Source organism: Brachyhypopomus gauderio, chromosome 18 (genome assembly GCF_052324685.1).
Source record: "Brachyhypopomus gauderio isolate BG-103 chromosome 18, BGAUD_0.2, whole genome shotgun sequence".
NCBI classification, from domain to species: Eukaryota; Metazoa; Chordata; class Actinopteri; order Gymnotiformes; family Hypopomidae; genus Brachyhypopomus; species Brachyhypopomus gauderio.
In genome coordinates this window covers 12565674-12584443 of record NC_135228.1, presented here as the reverse complement: position 1 = coordinate 12584443, position 18770 = coordinate 12565674, and the positions used below count along the sequence as shown (strand labels likewise).

At 46.5% G+C, this 18770-nt stretch overlaps 1 protein-coding gene across 4 annotated transcripts; it reads right to left on the bottom strand.

Annotated features, from left to right (window-relative positions):
• Positions 1-997: 997 nt before the first annotated feature.
• On the bottom strand, positions 998-18238 carry cxxc5a (CXXC finger protein 5a). Of its 4 annotated transcripts, none has more exons than XM_076980187.1 (3): positions 17688-18238; positions 8287-9354; positions 998-2165 (listed from the first exon to the last, which is right to left on the bottom strand). In XM_076980187.1, exons 2-3 carry the CDS (start codon positions 9127-9129, stop codon positions 2124-2126), a joined length of 885 nt encoding a protein of 294 aa, XP_076836302.1. In that variant the 5' UTR covers positions 9130-9354; positions 17688-18238; the 3' UTR covers positions 998-2123. The 4 variants fall into 4 exon arrangements, with proteins under 4 accessions (XP_076836302.1, XP_076836299.1, XP_076836300.1 ...); XM_076980184.1 differs by having other exon boundaries at positions 998-2168; positions 17688-18237; XM_076980185.1 differs by lacking the exon at positions 17688-18238 and adding an exon at positions 17457-17647 and having other exon boundaries at positions 998-2168.
• Between the last annotated feature and the right edge of the window lie 532 nt (positions 18239-18770).

The window sequence follows — 18770 nt, the reverse complement described above, 5'->3', positions numbered from 1 at the left end:
GAGCGGTGCGGGACCCGCTCCGCCTCCCCCGCCAGGCTCACAGACAAGCCCCTTCCACCCCGAACTCACCCCCCGCCGCGCCCGCCCGCCCGCGCCTCCCCCCGAACACTGGTCCACTCTCACCGTGCTAACTCGCAGCTAATTAGAGACGGCGCGACACGTTTCTCACCCGCCTCCCTCCTCGCCTTTATCATCCGCCGTGCTGATCCCGCTGCTCACTAACCTGGTAAATAAGAACGCGAAGGTTGTCATTTGTAGTTACTGGCCATAACAACCCTTTGCCATTTGCAAGCGTCCGGCCTGAAACGGTTTTTGACGCCGTTCTCGATACGGCGAGGGCCGTACACGCCGCCCGGCAGCTCGGACGGGCGGCCAAGCTCGTTCACGGCGCTCTGGGGTGCCGTCCCTGGTCGGAGGCCAGGAGCGTCCGCGGGAGCACAGCATCACTCCATCTCTACAGCCAGCTCCTCTCCTCCTCTATCCCTCTCTCCTCTCCGACTCCACCATTCTGCTCGGAAAACCCAGACGGCGGAAGGGAGATACCAGCTCTCTATCAATTATTCAGCCTTCTCTAATTGTGTTTTTTACCTGTAAATGTCAGACGACGTGTTTGCCGGTGAAGGTACCTGGGTGTCTGGCTCAGCGGAAGTGTGACGTCCTCATCCTCAACGCTCCTCATCCTCGCTGCTCCTCATCCTCACCACTCTTCATCCTCCCTGAGGTAGTGCGGCACGGTTTCGGACTTTAATGTGCTTTCCTACGAGTTGCAAGCAGGGCCTCTGAAGGAGACGTCTGAGCAAGCATCACAGACCTGGACTGTGTTTCAGATTTCTTGTCCAACTGTTTTTTATTTTTACCTTATTGAAAAGGGAACAGCCTATAAGGTTTATTAACATTTCCATACCGTCTTCTTCTTTCAACTTGACTTTTTTGTTAAAGTGTGTTGCTGTTTCTTTAAAAAACATGCAGGTAGACAAGTAGACAAACATCAGAGCTGTGAATTCTTGACACAAATACATGCATTTGTTTTTATTCACAAAACCAGCCCATATTTCTAATCCAATACAAACATTGCTGTTCGATTTAAAAGATGTAGCTACTGGCAATGTCATGAAAAAAGTAAAGAACAAATAATTAAAAAACAAAAAAAAAACTTTTTTCAGTGTATGTAATTGGGCGGAGGAAGTGCTGTCTCTCTGAGCTGAGGAGGTTTGCTCTGTAAACCCCATGTCAGCACGCTAGGGACGTAGTAATGAAAACGTAAGGCTACCAGTCGAAAGAAGAAAACAGAGCAGACTGAAAGGAGACACGGAAGGTTTGGCGATAAAGGAGCCCCACATGAACCGTATCTTCCTCATCCTCATCCTGCTCATCCTCACATCCTCCTCTCTCCCAACCGTACACTGGGGCGGGGTCTCCACTTAGATTTGATCTCTCTGTTCTTTCAGAAAACTGGATTATTACATCTCGAAATAGTTCCTTTTCTCTTAAATGACAAACATTGATCAGTTTTTCAAACTATAAATTTAAAATCAAACAAAAAATAAAAAGGGAAACCATACAGAGGTTTAAGAACAACGGTGCTAAATTACAAGAGTGCTTGCCATGAGCCACTAGCTTTAAAATATAGCCGTAAAATTTACATTCTCTACACAAGTACTGTATCTTTCCACACGTGAACGACATTAACACCAAACACAGAAATTTTGTTGATTGTCCACACTCAGTCTGTCATTTCTGTTTGGCAATGAACTGTTCCATGTCTAAGCCAGAGAAAAAACCTGCTGGAAAAGGACATAAAGGTACCAAAATGGAAACATATAAAAGGGAATGAAAGTTGCCATAGATTTCTTCTTCTTTATGTTTAATTTTTGGTTCAAGGAATAAGTAGGTGCATCCATTACTCGATTGATTACGTTGTAGCGTTTCTGCTTTGCCGTGTATGTTGTCATGGAGTTTGTTGTGGTTGTTTCCTTTTTCTTTTGTTGTTGTTTTTTTTTTTTTTTTTGATTTTGTGGTGGTTTGAAAGCTTGCTAGCCAGTGTCGTCGCCGGAGACAGTCCAAGTGGGAGTTGGCATTGCACTTGATGGCAGAGCTTTGGGTGGAGGTCAGAGGTCACAGCCCTACTGGAACCACCGGAAGGCCGCGCCCGTCGGCAGCATCACCTTCTTAGAGAAACAAAGGACAGAGGGGGAGAAAGAGACAGGACATGGCAGTTAAGTAAGGGTCCTTTAAGGAGGACACGTTCACAATATCATCGAAGAAGTGACACACAAGCAGTGAGTCTGTTTCCTCTCCTCCTTCCTCTTCCTCTGTTTCTTTTTTGCTTAAGGCCATTTCCTCTATCTCACACACACACTCACTCTCACACACACGCACATTTTCTCTCTCACTCTCTCTCACACACATTCTCTCTCTCACTCTCTCTCACACACACTCTCACACTCTCTTTCTCTCTCTCTCTCTCTCTCTCTCTCTCGTGTCCCTCTCCCCCCCAGCCAGCCATGGGCCATGGACCTGGCTCCATGTGAAACCCGATACGGCACATTTATTATTTAGTCCCCACGCAGTCACGGAGAGCTTCCACCGCACTGCTCACACCAGTAACACACTCCCTCCCTCCGTCTCTCTCTCTCCCTCCCTCCCTCCCTCACTCTCTCTCTCTATCTGTTTTCCTCTCCTGTCAATGTGGGCGTGTGGAGCTCTGAGGGGGCATCCTGAGGCCTGTGGGGAGCGTGGCGTGGGGAGCAGGGTGGTGCGGAGGGCGGGAGGAGCGGCGTGGTGAGGAGGAGCGCCGTAGCTGGGCCCCAGCTGAGGAGGGGAGCTGTCGCCTCGCTCCCAGAGGCAACACTACTGCGGCAGAGAATCTCACACATTCACCAGCACTGCCCGGAGCCAGAAGGAGCTCCACAGAGCTCTCTTCACACACACACACACACACACACACACACACACACGCACACACACACACACACACATGTGCACACACACACAGACAGGGTAGCCCACAAAAGGACACACATAAACCCTCACAGACATAAGCAGGACACAAGTGCAAATGTGACACTGTGAAGTCTCAGGCATAATAAACAACAGGCCTCGGTACGCCATCAACAGTCATATTTGGCACAGTCAGGACGGTTATCAATTATCTCAGCAGAAGAAGGAACATACACGACTACCACATCAGAAGAACAAATCACCATAACGTCCAGCACGGGCCAGATCACAGGATGACGGCAAACCAGAGATGACGGCATCAATCTTTGGCTCTTCAAATGAAGCATCCTGTTAATGATTATGTCTGCGCTCTGCATTTTTGTGTCTGTGTTTGTCCGCTGCGGCAAAAACTTGGACAATCAATTCCAATTCATGTCCATGCTTTTTTCCCTCAGCTCTTTCTCAACAACTACAGTATTGTATCTCAATGAATTTCTCTGTAAACCAATTACTCATCTCCAAACAATTTCATAGGAGAGTGATCAACAGTTAAAGAAATACATTATGGCTCTTACGGCTGGATCAAAAAGGCGGGACCGTGTGGGAGTGGCCTGGGGACAGAACCAGGCGGGATGAAGAAAGGGATTCTCCATCACTTCACTCATTTACTCCAAGTCCCACAAACTCTGCCTCGGTATACATGACACCATAACGATAGTTAAACCCAGAGAAATGAAGGCGTAACACATCGATACGCCCTGATATAGGTTTATTACTGGATTCAGTAGAACACAGCAGAACACTTTAACATTTAGAAATGTGTTTTCTTTTTTTTCAATGGACTTGTATGCTGAACCAGAGCTCAGGTGTATACGTCTGTATCAATCGTCTGTCCTTAGATAAACTTCCACAATCCAGAATCGCTGTGAACCTCCACGTCAACTACTGCCAACGCGTCAGCCGTGACCTCAGGACTCACCCTCACACCTTCACACCCTCACCCCCACACTGGACGCTCACAAGTGAGGCCCAATGACCCATGACCTTTGACCCTAGTTCTATGAAAACAGCAAAGCCTGTAGGTGCTTCCGAGGTCACCGTTCCCCCAAGACGCTCTCGTCCCATCAGGGCTGCGGCGTTTAATCTCTGTTTATTGATTTTGCTATGAATATGCTAGCGAGTGTCAGCCTGCTGAGAGACCCCACCCTCCAACACGTCCCCGCTACCAGCCCACACCTGAGAGACCAACGCCAGGGTCACCTTAAGGCCTGACACTGAGAAAATAACGAACACACACACACACACACACACACACACACGTTAGCTTTAAAAGCACCGCTAACTCTTTTCACAGTATGTCTGCTCTGTGTGTACATGCCAAGTCAAAGCCCTGCCACACACTGGAGCTGCCCCTTCATGAATTACACATATTAATCACTCTTTCTAATATGGGCATCAGACACACACTCATGTACACACACAAACACACACAGACCCAGTTCTTGAATATCCACACCTGAAGTTGGCTGACTGTAAATGAAATAAACACCCCTAAACTCACAGAACAAACAGTAAACATAAACAACAACTCTAGCAGGCACGGAGCATGCTCAGACACACCCACCCTGCTTACAGCTGCCCCTCTAGCGCGGGGGGGGAGGGGGGGGGGGGGGGGGCGTGGTGTGGGGGGATGTGTGGGGGAAGGGGGCGTGGCCCCAGCGTGTGTGTCCAGCTCTTATTCTCCTGTGCTTCTCTCGTTGCTGTTCAAACGGAGCGTTCCCAAAATAAATCCAGACATCTCCCGTCAGCGAGGTGTGAGGTGGTGCTCTGTACACTACCCCCCCTCCACACTCTAGCCCCCTCTCTCTCTCCCCCTCTCTCTCTCTCCCTCTCTCTCTCTCTCCCTCTCTCTCTCTCTCTCTCTGCCTTTATGGCGCTCACTTAGGCAACAGGAACGTGCTGTGAAACCTCCAGACCCTCCAACCCCCCAAATACTGCAGCAGCATCAACTCTCGATACTCTGTCTGTCTGCCTCACACTCACACACACACACACACACACACACACACACACACACACACACACACACACACACACATACACACACACTCACACTCACACACACACACACACACACACACACACTCACACACACACACACACACACACTCACACACACACAAGAACAGACATAGATCAGTCTACACCACTCACACTGTTTCTTATGTGGAGCAGCTTTTGAAGAGTCCTTAATAAATAAAGAGGATCATTTCTATCATCATTTAACTATGTCTTACTAACGGGCTATTTGTTCTATTCAGAAAGCATCTTCACAATAACAAGCTATTTGTTCTGAGGTAAATATTTCTCATTGAACACATACTAGATACTAAATATTGTATTTGTATTATATCAACGATTAATGTTTTCACACCAGTCCATGTCAAGCCATGTATGAATGTCAAGACTGATATTTTGTCTTACCATAATCTCTGTTAGACTGTATGCCAACAATGTCATTCCGAGCTTGTTCTGCAATTAGTATTTGCTTACCAAACTGCCGTTTGCATGCCAAACAATTATGTGTCTTGTCAAAACACACGCGTTTAGTCTGCGCACACAACGGACAGTTTAATAATGGAAAAACTCTAGCAGGCAACACTGTCAATGAGATCTAGTGGAACTGTGGAGACCAAGGAGCAGCTTCTCCTGGCCAGTGTGCACCTGTTCACAGAGCTCAGAGACACGGAGGAAGGTGACCAACTCCTGCACCTCTTCACACAGGCATGTCAACGTGCGCAGCTTTAATCACTCACGTAAGGTGCCACTCTCAGCAATTACAAGCCACGACCTTGTTTGACTCCGGGGTGAAGCAGGACCCCCTCAGCTGGGGGCCGTCCCACACTGTACCCACAGCAGACTTCTTAGTGAATACAGTGTTACGGAAACGTGTATTTATAGTGTATCGATAAATACAACGATCTGTGCTGCATCGTACGTTACTGAAGACAAAATACTGCTGTGTATGTTCGCCAAACTGCTGAAACTGTTTCGCCTGCCTGAAGTTTTGGTTTGTTTAAGGTTTGTTTTCTTTTGCTTTGTCGTAACGGTTGCCACCAAAATGAATTCAGTTCTGACACTGAATTTGGCAGAAGGTGAAATTAAACAAAATAAGTATGATCATCAGGTCATTTCAGTACATCACAAATCTTATTTTGATTATTAATCATCATACATTTTCCAAGCTACCTGGTTTTGAGTCTGGCAATATTCGGCTGTAAAGTACATTTTAGAAGGTAACCTCGCTGTTTTGCATTCAAACAAATACAAACACTGAAGATAAATTAGAGCTCAAACATTTCATGATTACAAAGACCCACACAGACAAATAAACTGCTGTCATCTGAGACGCTGATAGGCCAACCACACTCTGTATTTAGCAGAGCAGCACAGATGCATTGAGGATTCTGGTTAACACTCATGCCCTTTGACTTCTTTAAGACTGATCTGTTCTCAAGTACTCTCAGACTATGCAATCCAGTTTAGCACCCTGCTGTTATTAATAGGTACATTTACAGGCAGAAATGCACGTGGGTGCAAATATTCTTTTTCAAACATTAATTATACTGCTAATTCATTACAGCGATTACATTTTCTTTGAAAAAGCCATTGTAGCAAAGGACGGAAAAAAAATACTACTGGAATTCATGCACCATACATAATTGCAAATCTTATACAAATCAATGTGCAATTTAAATACAAATATTCCTCACAGTAATTTAATTAATTACACACAAATCTTAGAAAATGAATTGTGTGTATTTTAAATGCAACAATAATTACTAGTTATGACTTGTGAAATTACCACTTTCATAAGATGAGGCTTTCGAGATGTTTTTGTACTGGGAGAGAAAGTCCATGAAGCTCGTTAATATACCACACCTGTGGCACCAGATTATTCCTTAAACATCCTCGTGCAGTGTCGGTGTGATGGTGCAGGGCACAGTGCATGCTGGGAGTTCCAGCCTAGGCACTTTGCTCACTGCAGCCGCACTGCACGCACAGCGACACTCTCATTTCACTATTAATCGTGTGTGCACGACTGTTCCTAATCACTGCGTTAAAAGCAGTGATACTAGGGATGCTCACTGTTACAAGCCACGATGAGAAGCGTGATGAGAATCACGGGAGACGTACTACACTGACACGCAAACACGAATCATCACGTCTGGCTGCCTGTTAAAAGCATGACACATGATTTAAAACAGTAATGTGATCTAACTGATCCTGAGCATAATATGCGACAGAGAGCAACAACGGGTAATTGAACAGGCACTGCTGATCACTGGCGTACGGACATCTGTAGATGATCATGTCAACAATACCCAGACAGTTAGTATTTACTCCGGATAGCAGCATATAAGGGAATATCCAAACGTGCCATTCTAGATCACGGTAGATGCGGTCAGACCAACTTAGGATGACCTCAGCAAGAAGTTTGGAGGGCCATGGACATGAGGGTGAGAGAGAGGGGGGAGAGAGAGAGAGGGAGAGAGAGAGGTAGAGAGGGACAGACTGAAGAGAGGGAAAGAGAGAGAGAGACAGGGAGAGGGAGAGAGAGAGGGCGACCACGACACCTGGTGCTCCAGATGACAGTGCTATGGCCAGATGGACCATGTCACACACAACCACACACAAGAACACACACGCACCCCACTCTGGCCACCGCAAACGTACACCCTACCTCCTAGGAGTGATTACACACATAGCTGACACGCCCTTTCCATGATTCGAACCCACCGTGTCATATGCGCAACCGTCTCCTTTTACCGACTCCCGTGAACTTACGCACACACACACACACACACACCTTTCACACTCAGCAGCCCCTGTCCAAAACCCTCTGGGCAGCCACTGCGCAGGGCCGTGACGGAAGGCGTCGAGAGAGCGTCTCTGTGCCGCTCGCTGTCAGCGGAGCAGCCTGTGTGGTGAGTGACGTGATGGCACGGCGGGGGGCAGATTAGAGCGGACCTCATGCTGCCTGTCTGCCCATCCACCCACTCCCCCCATTTGTGCCACTGCCACCTGTCACCCCAAAGCCTCATCACCCCCCTCTTTAACCCTGCCAATCTGGACCTCCAGGAAAGCAACAGACCCTCCGAGTAGCACTGCTACAGCCACCCCAACCCCGTTAAACCCCCGCCTCAGAAAACAGGCCCCGCGCTCTCCACCGGGGCCACTTTCGTGCCAAAAGTCAACCACGTACATTCAAACGAAGCCCACCACCATTGGCCCAGAGCAGCCGGGGTTCATCCAGAGGTCATGGGGGGGGGGAGGGCGTCTTACCTCCAGCGCGGCGGAGGGTTTCTTCTTTAGCTCCTCACACTTTCGGAACTTGCAGATCTGGTGACCCGTCTTGCGGTTACGGCAGCTGCTGCACTGCTCGCAGTTGATTCTGCGCCGGCAGGGCGGGCACAGGCCACAGCGCTTCCGTTTCTTCTTCCCGGAGCTGATGGCGGAGGCCAGCTCGCTCTGCGCCGGGTACTCGGCCAGGCCGGCCATGTGCAGGGCGCTGTCGGCGAGGAACACGCCGGCCGGCGTCATGATGAAGAGCCCCGGGTTAAAGGGGAACCCGCCGCCCACGCCGTACGGGAAATCGGCGTGGCCTCCCACGCCGTCAGCCGCCGACACGCCCTCCAGGTCTCCGGCACCGGCCTCGGTGCCCACGGCGCCCACGCCCACCCCCATGCCCATCCCCCCGGGCAGCAGCATGTGCTCCATGCCCGCCCGCTTGAGCAGCGCGGCGGCCTGGGCGAAGTGGAGCAGGCCGTTCTGTCCCTCGAGCACCTGCTCCAGGGTCCGGTCCAGCTTGGCAGGCACCAGGGCCGAGGCCGCGGAGGGCTGCTGGGGCTGGGGCTGAGGCTGCTGCTGCCCAGGCTGGGCCTTGCCGGCCTGGGTCTTGGCCTGGCCGTTGTGGCTCAGTCCGTTGGCGGTCTGCGGGCAGGCGGCCGTGTACTGGGATAGCGTGCGCGACCTTTTCAGGCTCTTGCTGAGGGGCTCGCTGATGATGCCGCTTCGATTGCGGCGCTCGACGACGGGGCTGTCCTCCCTGCAGCTGACCTGCTCCTGGTCCTTCTCCTTGTCCTGGGCCTCGGGTGTCCGGCTGCCCTCCGGCCGTCCGCCAGACATGGTCCAGCCCCGGGGTGTGTGCGTGGGTGGGGGGCAGGGTCGGGGAGGGGACGGGGGGGCTGGCAAGGGAGGAGCCAGGTAGTACTCTCAGTGCACTCAGTACCCAGGTGAGGGTGGAGCCTTGTTCTTCGACTGACAGACTGGCCAGCCAATGGCAGGCAGGCCCCGGCGCCCTTGACCTGGCTCTAGACCTCAGGTCTCATCATCCCACTGGCAACCTGTAAACTGTCGTACACAAAGAGAAAAGGACAAGAACAGAGAAGAAGAAAAAAGCTTAATTTCAGGCTTTTATAGACAGGTAACCCTGCAAGATGGCCCTTTATAATAACTGTAATTGCGGCTGCTGTAGGTTGCTATGAGAGGGTCACCATACATGTTCTCCACACTCCAGCCGCTGAACGCCACAGTGACAGCACAAATGCACTCTTCAAACAAATACAAAATCAATACAGAGCATGTATACACATCTCAGCGTGCGCGCGGACAGATGTAAACAAAGTGTACTTTAGATCATCTTTAATGTCATAAAACAAATATAAGCAACCATGGCAATGCATCAGAACTGTTCCATCAAAAACACAGCAAGGCAAGGGAGCATCTGCCTCTTCATTATTTAAAGGCTCACCAGCTACGGCTAGCGTCTAACCGCAGAGCTATCGCAAAAGCTGCTATTAAATGGAACATCAGACATGGCGTAGGTCATACTGGTGACGGAGGTAGTGGACAACACAAGCTAGCCATCCAGCAAGTTTCTGTTTACTATCCGTGGGTGTTGGTAGCATGGGGAGATTTATTCACCAGCTAAATAAATATAATATGCACAGCATCAATCTCTTTTTTATTAGCCTATGTCAGTTAGTGCCATGAGCTGGCATTTCAGCTGTGTTTACAGCAGCTTGGAATATTCTTGAGAAGTTTTTGGAGGCATTTCTCAGCTGTTTTCTCCACCCATTTCTCAGCTGTTTCCTCCACCAGCTACATCATCACGAGTCGCCATGTTTGTTGCTCAAACTTTGGAAATTGTGCTCGGATCATATTTTAAGCATTTTTCCAGGCTTCCTTTAATGGTGGCTGTTATGCGATAAACACTCAGAGTTGAACTCTTAACTGTGGGTCATTTGATGTTAATTAGCCTTTAAGATTTTCACATTTGCTAAAGGGGTGGTTCAGCATTTTGACAATAAAACATGCCTTTGCACTATAGTAGGTTAAACTAATGAATGGAAGCCTGTGAGGTCCAAAACGTTCTTACCAAAATCATTAGAAAAATTCCATAAATGGTTATCACATTAAAAACCACAACATTTCACATGTTAAGAAAAAGCAGTGAACAAAAAAGCGTATAATTATTTAAGGTATAATATTTAAGGAAGTATAATTATTTAAGGAAGACTTACAATTACCACTTTCAAACCAGCTGCACCTTTTATTGATATGAATTTATGAAATATTAAATGGAGTTTTTATAGCACTACAATGGCCATTTTAGTCAGTAATCTCTTTAGTCGGGTCTGTTTCTCTGCCACTCCTACCTTTTCTTCATGCCAGATTAAAAACAAAGGCCTTGATCCCAATGATTAAATAAATAAGAAATGTGCCGCGTGAATACAATCACGGTACAGTAAAGAATGCTAGTGTCACTTTCATTGCTGCCTCTTCGTTGATGAGTGGAGATGAGCTCAACACTACCGCGTGTTTGGTAAAAGGAGGCCACCCACAGTTAGAGTATGAGCTAATCTTTCACACTACTGCTGCTCATAGTAGGACCAGACCACATGGTTTTTGAGGAAGCAGAACGTAAAAGAAGAATGTTTAGTGTAAATGCGGAGTTTTCCCAGCAGTTTATTTAGCAGTCGATTTAGTTTAGATTTTGTCGTTTTAATGTAAATTAGTCATTCTCCTGTTATTTCAGTGGGTACGGTTCATAATTCTGAGGTGATTTTAGCCACCGTTACATTTAAAATATAAAAATTGCATTCACATATCCACACATACACACACACAAACACACACACACACACACACAAACACACACACACAAGAACACGAGGGCAGTGCACTCCCTCCTAATAATATGCCATGATGTCATCTCAGTAATCACGAACCAGAGCCCTTCTGTCACTCCATCTTCAGAGCGTAACACCACTTCCAATTCGTAACATTCCTTCATCGTGTCAGACTCTCCACCTGTAATGAGGTCATGTAAGTCTCCTATCCACACTGCACTCTGACTGAACTGCTCATCAGCTAACCTAACAGTTGTCATGGAGACGTACACAAATTGGCTGTCAATCATTTAACCAAACAAACTAGCTATTTGTGGTAATTTGTAACAGAAAATCCGTGAAGTCAATGAAACTGGAGAGATATTTCATGTCATTACTTCACAATGAGTTGACATAATATGCTCAAACATGAAAAAAAAATCGTGAAAAAAAAATCTCAACTCTTGTTTTTCACTAGATATACCCCAACCACAACAACCACAACACACATATACGCATGCATGCACACACACACACACACACACACACACACACACACACACAACCCCACTGAGAAAAGCTAAGGAAATGGCCAGGCCTGTCCTTATAAGGGAAACAAAGGGAAGGGGAGGGAGAGGCCTGGGGGGTTGGGGGGGGTTGGGGGGGGGGGACTACGCAGTGTGTGGAAATTGGAAGGCCAGAATTAGTGGGAGGTAAAGCTTCAAAGGCAGTAGCGCAGCCCCCGCATTCTCCCCAGCTCAGGGGTCTGTGGCGCCAGCGGACCACAGCCAGCCCCTCGCTCTCCCACACTCTCTCTCTCTCCCTCCCTCTCTCTCTCTCTCTCTCTCTCTCTCTCTCTCTGTCTCTCTCTCTCTCTGTCTCTCTCTCTCTCTCTCTCCGTTCTGTTCCTGACCAGTGGCCATGCTGTGCCAGGCGGCTTCGCCTCCCTCCTGCCAAGCCGGCCCCATCACACACGGCTCTCACGGGCTCCGCGGCACCAACACCGCGCCGACATATTTCTCATGCGTTCAGTTCCTCCTGCGCACCGCCCGCTCCGCCCGCTCGAAAGTTCCCAACACGCGCCTCCTCCCCAGCCCTCACCAGAGCTGCTCTACGTGAGCTGCCTCTGGGCTCCGTTTGATTCCCGGCTCGGAGCGAGAATACGGCACGTCTCAAATCCGCTCCACTCACATGGATGTTGCGTGGTGCCAACCGTTGGCCACACACCATCAGTGACCAACCCTCCCCCCCACACCCACCCTCCCAACCATGCACGGTACTCACCACCATCCAAAAGATGGCTGCTATCTGGGTCAGCCTTTCCGTGTCTGAAATGCAAAATCTTGGCACTTTGTTAATAAGGAGTATTAAAACCTCTTACAAGCTAGAGGTTAAGCGCACTGTTTAGTGAACAAACAGTTGTGAGCTAAAATAGCAGCCTTAATATTTCCAGTCAGTAGTCTAGCCTCGAAACACAGAACTGGCAGACCCTGCTAAGGCCTTTAAGGATGGCATGTGGGTATTTCAAAGACAACTGTCCTTCTAGACTAGCCCTACAACTGCACGGTTGTAATCCAAAACTAGGGTTTAAAAATGTGGATGTTGAAGTCACTGAGTTATTTAGTTAGTTTTGGGGATTAAAGTTGCACCGTCCAGATCACTGTTTATTTCTTCTCAATTTGAAAGTGATTTAATATGTCACCACAAAATATAACACATGACAAAATAACAAAATGAGTGTTGGTGGCGGGGTGGTTAGAGATACACTTAAATTGAATACCAGGCCACAATCAGTTGTTCAATAGAGGTACAGATTTTAATTATTCAAAAAATCATTAAATAGACAGAAACTTGCCTGCAAAATTGCGTATTGAGCAAGCTAGCCATTTATAGATACGTTCTTCTGTTAGTTTCTCTAAAAAGCTTTCCAGGAAAAAGTAGTGATAATGGCTGACTTGGTTAGCTTATACTGCAACACTTAATACCGATCTCTCCATCAGCGGTGTGCCGGTGATGAAGTTTCGCAGCATTGTTTAGCATGTCTCAGTGAGTCACCAGCGGCCACTCACTGCCACTTCCCTGACTTCTGCATCTCACTCTCTGTTTCTGGAACACATCGTCCATGTCTCTTCAGATAGCTTTTAGACCAGCAAGCTCACGCAGCTTGTGTCTGCCTACATCACTAGTGTCGCTGTCGGGCCCTGACAGCACGTCTCACTCCTCGACGTCGGTGTCACTCACGGCCGCGTGTCAGCGGTACCATAAACCCTCTGGATCTTAACTATAGCGAACTATCAAAGACTCGGCTCGCTTACACACTCGCCTATCAGGGGTTGTCTAAAACAATTGAATATTTCTGTAAAAGTGAAATAGAGCTATTATTTCTGTGAGCTCAGAGGATTAGATAACAACCTACACAATACTAAAATAAGACACAGAGTATCACATAGTATCAAATAAAGTCTGGCCATGTAAAAAAAAATACAGTGTGACCTGCTAAAAAAATTTGTATTGGCCAAGACAGTTACTTCCTGTTTAGACACTGAGAAAAATCATGTGGTCCACCATGTGACTAAGAGTAACAGGTCACAAAAGGTGAAGACTACTGTTATAAGACTATGATTTTATGACAACTGTTTAAGACTAGAGTTATAAGCCAACTGTGATATAACAACTGTTATAAGAGTATTACTAAAATAAGACCACCGTTATAAGACTACTGCTACGACTACTATTATGAGACTACTATTACACACGGTTGAAACCTACATGATGGTGCATTTGTGATGTAGGGAAACTTCCACTACACAATTAAAATTCGAATTCATTAATTCAACCTTTAATAGCCATAAGCAGGTCAAACAAGAACATGGCGAGGTCCCATGTAATTCATAAACTAGCCGCGGATTTTAATGAAATCAATTAAATTTGAAATCTGAAGCAGAACACATTATTCGACTTAAGAAATTTAAGACAAGGATTTTGAATTAAAAGATAACATTCAGAGGAGAGGAACGCACGGACAGGACAGGGCCTGGAGCGGCAGGGGCGTGTGCTCTGCCGCGTGTGCTCTGCCGCGTGAGCCTGCGGAAGAGACTGACAGCTCGTACAGCCGCCGCACACGTGAGCCGCTGTCTGGAGGGGTGAGAGTTCATTTCAGGCCACGCTGCTACAGCCTACAGCATGTTGTAGTTCAGCTGCAAAGTACCACAATCATATGACGCCTTTTACACGCAGTCCATGTAGACCCTAATATTCTAACTTGGGTTGTCCATAACCCCATAACTCCATACAAAGTTAGAGATATAGTTAGAGATTTAAAAGGAGAGAGAGAGAGAGAGAGAGAGAGAGAGAGAGAGAGAGAGAGAGGTGAAACAAAATAAAAGAAGGGCTGATGCAATGTTCAATATCACATTACCTCAAGCGTTAAGATTAGAGAACAAGCCTTCTTAGCCCAGCCGTGTGTTGACAGTTCAAATCAAATGGGTCATGTGAGGATATCCTGAGACACTTTGGTCACTGACTGAACATTCGTTGTTCTGGCACATGTTTGTGTACAGGGACTAACAGAGTGATGTGCACAAAAACAGCCTGAAGCAACAGTATGAGGGAGCTAATCATTGGAAGAGTTAACTCCGTTAGCACTGTTTGCTAAAGGTCTGCTAGCTGACAGAGCAAAGGCCCAAATAGAGTTACATTTAATGGTCGATTCAGTTCATTTTCACTTAATATTTAGTTTCTGTTCATAGTGACAAATGTTTCGGTTAATGTGGGACACTTCTGGTTCTGGACTCCAAAGTCACTCATAGATCATGAGAATGGGCCCGAGAACAGTGAGAATATGGAATGTAAGGGACTGAGTGCAGTCTTTTCTACAACTCTCATTAGACATCATTTACAGTTGGCATCATTACTTAAAGCTCATTATATAAAGGTAACAATATTAACTACAACCTCAATAGAAAACAAATACATGTTTGTGTTTAGTAATTGCAAATCTGAAGTCAGAAGCTCTAAATAATTAACTTGGTTGTTTTTTGAAGAAATTGTAAATAAAGGATTAAAATGAGTGTGCATCTCTGGGTGATGTTGAATTGGGGGGATTGCAGGAGTTTACACTGATGTAAAATCTTAGATCGGCACTTAACCAAACAAGGAAAAATAATCAACATCTTACACATAAGTATAGTGTGAATGCAGTTTTCTAAAAAAAAAAAAAACATTAATATTAGATAAAAACAGCTATATAGTACCTTATTATATAAGCTATATGTGAGAGAGCCATTGTTGCACACACAGTGGAGTTATCCAAGGATAGCTGAAGCAGGTGAAGAGGACTGTGGTAGTCACATAACAGGTCATTATGCCTGGACCCCCTAAGGCCAAACCCGGTGAAGCAAGAACCATACTCCGCACAGGTAGGGACAACTAACACTTTGTTCACAAAATTGACCGATCAAGAACAGATAGGTAGATAGATAGGTGCATAAAAATATATAAATAAATAAATAAAGCAAAAACATTCAAAAAAAACTTTTCATTTTGAATTCTCTCACAGACCACAAAGAAGTTAAATGCACAGGATATTACGCAAATAGTAAATGTATCCACATTTGTAATGTATAAGTCTATAAACTGTTATTACATGCTTACAACACGTGTATAAGTCGGTAGAAGCAGACAGAGTCCTTCTACAGAAACACTGTCCTTGTTTACTGTATTAGCTCTCGAGCCCTCCACAGATCACGTCAGGGGAAGCTGCTCGCAAACAGAGCTCGCGCTTCCTCCCTGGAGGTCAGCGCTCGGCGGTAATTGGTCCTTCTCTGCAGAATAACTATCCCAAACACGCTGCCCTGCAGACCCCCACACGCCTAAATCTGCGGAGACCAGAACCCACGCTGAGCAAAACGGAGCGTCCAAATTCACGCAAATGAATTCCAGTACCCATTTACAGTTTGCGACCACCGTGACCGAAAATCTGTAATGGTTCAAACGTAGGTTCTTAGTTCTGTGTTGTTTATCAGTTTCTGTTTTGAAAACAACGTCACACAGTGCCATCCAACACACTGGTACGATTTTTTTTTTATTCACAAGTGCAAAATAAAATTACTAAAGATGTTAAATAACCTAAGATCAGTCTTGAGAAACCCTCGTGCCTGGAAGGCTGACAACAAGGAGGAGAAAAAAAAATCTACTTGAGGTTGCCTCGAGACGTCACGCAGGCAGATATTTATTAGTCTAGGTAATGCGGAATCTAACGCATCACTCTCCTAAAGACGTACGGTCACGCAGACACACGCGCACACACCTTCCCCTGCTCCCCTTCTCTCACTCCCTCACACTCTCAATTTCACACACACACACACACACACACACACACACACACACACACACACACACGAAGAGAGAGAGAGAGAGAGAGTAGCGCACGAGACCCTGTGGACGCTGATGTTGACAAGAATTCATGTTTTTCAGGCACAGCAGCATCTGGACTCCCTTGAGCAATATCTTGAGCACATTATATGGCCTTAAGTTGAAATAAGCTCCAAACTTGTCAAACTATGTACATAATGACGAAAGTTTAACGACTACTAGTGTTCACACCGACAGCGTCCCTATAAGCGCGGCTGACAGCGGCGGACTGCAGCAGCACCGGGCGGTCTCCGTAAATCCCGCTCTCGGCGGCGCCTCCTCGGGGACATCGCGCCGCCTGATCCCCTAAAAGCGAACAATGAACAGCGTGCGTCGCTTCTATCTCACTACACAACACGCCAACCAACACGTTTCGATGATTTAAGTAGTCTGCGTGGAAAATGCGACGTCACTTAAGTGTAAAAACTGTTTCAATCTTACATACGCGACGTTCTGGTTTACCGATTAGGTCGGCGTTCATAATGCACAGGTGTACAGTTCGCTCGCCTACCTAAAGTTGCACTGCCATAACACAACACACCATCAATTGCAATACCACCTGTCGTTACATGCAGCAGCTACTACAGTAAACGTCAGAATTTAGACATGATTTCACTCGCAAATATTGCAAGAGGACGTTAAGTTTGTTATTGCCTTACGCGTCTTTTGTAAAATTGCAACTTGTCTTTTTCACGATGGGAAGGATCACGATAACGACGTCTACTATATTTTAAAACACGCGATATCAAACATATCTTATTTTAATCCAACGCTTATATTATGAAGAACCATATAAGAAAAATTACTTTCAGCGGATACGACCGATGCTTACCTCTCTTGACACATAGACCCAGTATCAAGAAACGCATCAGGTATACCCATAGCGAAGGAATCCTAATTTTATTTGACATTAAAGCAGCACAAAAATACCTTTTGTCTAGACTCAATGATCTGAAACCACAGTCTCTGCGGTGCCAGCGGACGGTCTGCAGCAGCACGCCGGAGAACGTAAAGGGGATCCATTCTCCCATTCACCCAAGACAACTTGATGGTTAGGAAGATGACATCCCAACTTTGAGCAGACTTCAACAAAGTATGATCTCCCCCCCTTCGACGTATCTGCATATTTGCAAACACGGGGCCCTTTTTATTCGCACCTACCAAGGCAGATGGAAGGAGAGGGGAGGGTTCCAAGTGTCCAAGCGGTCCGTCTCCAAGCCTGTCGTAGAGATTGATGTCAAAAGAAGGCAGAAAAACCTTATTCTACACTCCCAGGAATCATGTAGCCTTCGACCGAGACGAGCGCGTGACGAACAGAATAATGAATTATTGCAAAACGCACTTTCTCGGAAGCGGAGCGTGTGGGCTCTCAAACCTTTCTATTCTCGCAATCCCACCTCTACATCCCCGCTCGCGGAGACGAACATGCAAACACATTTCATAGATTTTTGGAGCTTGACGTAAAAACCGAACTGGACTTTCCGCGACGCCGAGGCGGAAAAAATACACAGAATAACAAAGACATCGTTCCCCATTAAACGCCGTTTTTTTGTGTCAGAGCTTCCAATGAAGAAACTTCATGCCGTCTTTTTTCACGATGCACATATTCAGTGTCAAAGCTTTGAGTGGTATTGTTTCGGATATGCGTCATCGGTTGATGTTTCTTTCTCCCTATGCACAGCCTGTGATTTTTTTTCCTCCACGAGCAAAAGTTGATATGTCGTCATACCTCTTTAAGACTGAACTTTCTTTTAACACATTCATGCTTACCATCAAACAATGTCATAAGGATGCACGTGGTGGCTGGAGGTCCTAGAAAACACGCAGATTTGTTGTCTTGCAGGAAAAACGTTTAGGCACGAAAACAACCAACCATAAAAAACACATTTTATCTTTAAATAATGCTTAGAATGCAAAAACCTAAATATATGCAAACATACTTATAGTGTCTCATAAGTAGGATACAGAATTGTCATAAGATATTTAATTAGAGAAAGCATTCACCATGTGAAGCGTATAACGATTTTGTTTGAAATTAATCATTCGTTTATTAACTTTACATTTTTGTTTCCCCGTATATTATTTCGACATAAAACGCATGCACCGAGTTGTGTTGTTTGAGCTACCTATTGCTTCGTGCACGTAAAAGGAGGGGGGGTTGACAACGGTCATCCGTACTGCTGCCGTCCGTGACCGGTGCGTTCGGCTCCTCTTCTCGCTCAACGCAGAAGTCCACTCCACCTC

Coding starts and splice junctions, on each gene's coding strand:
- cxxc5a (XM_076980184.1), bottom strand. CDS start 9,129: ATGTCTGGCGGACGGCCGGAGGGCAGCCGGACACCCGAGGCCCAGGAC. Junction 2,169..8,286: donor AACCCTCCGCCGCGCTGGAG/GTAAGACGCCCT, acceptor TGTTTCTCTAAG/AAGGTGATGCTGCCGACGGG.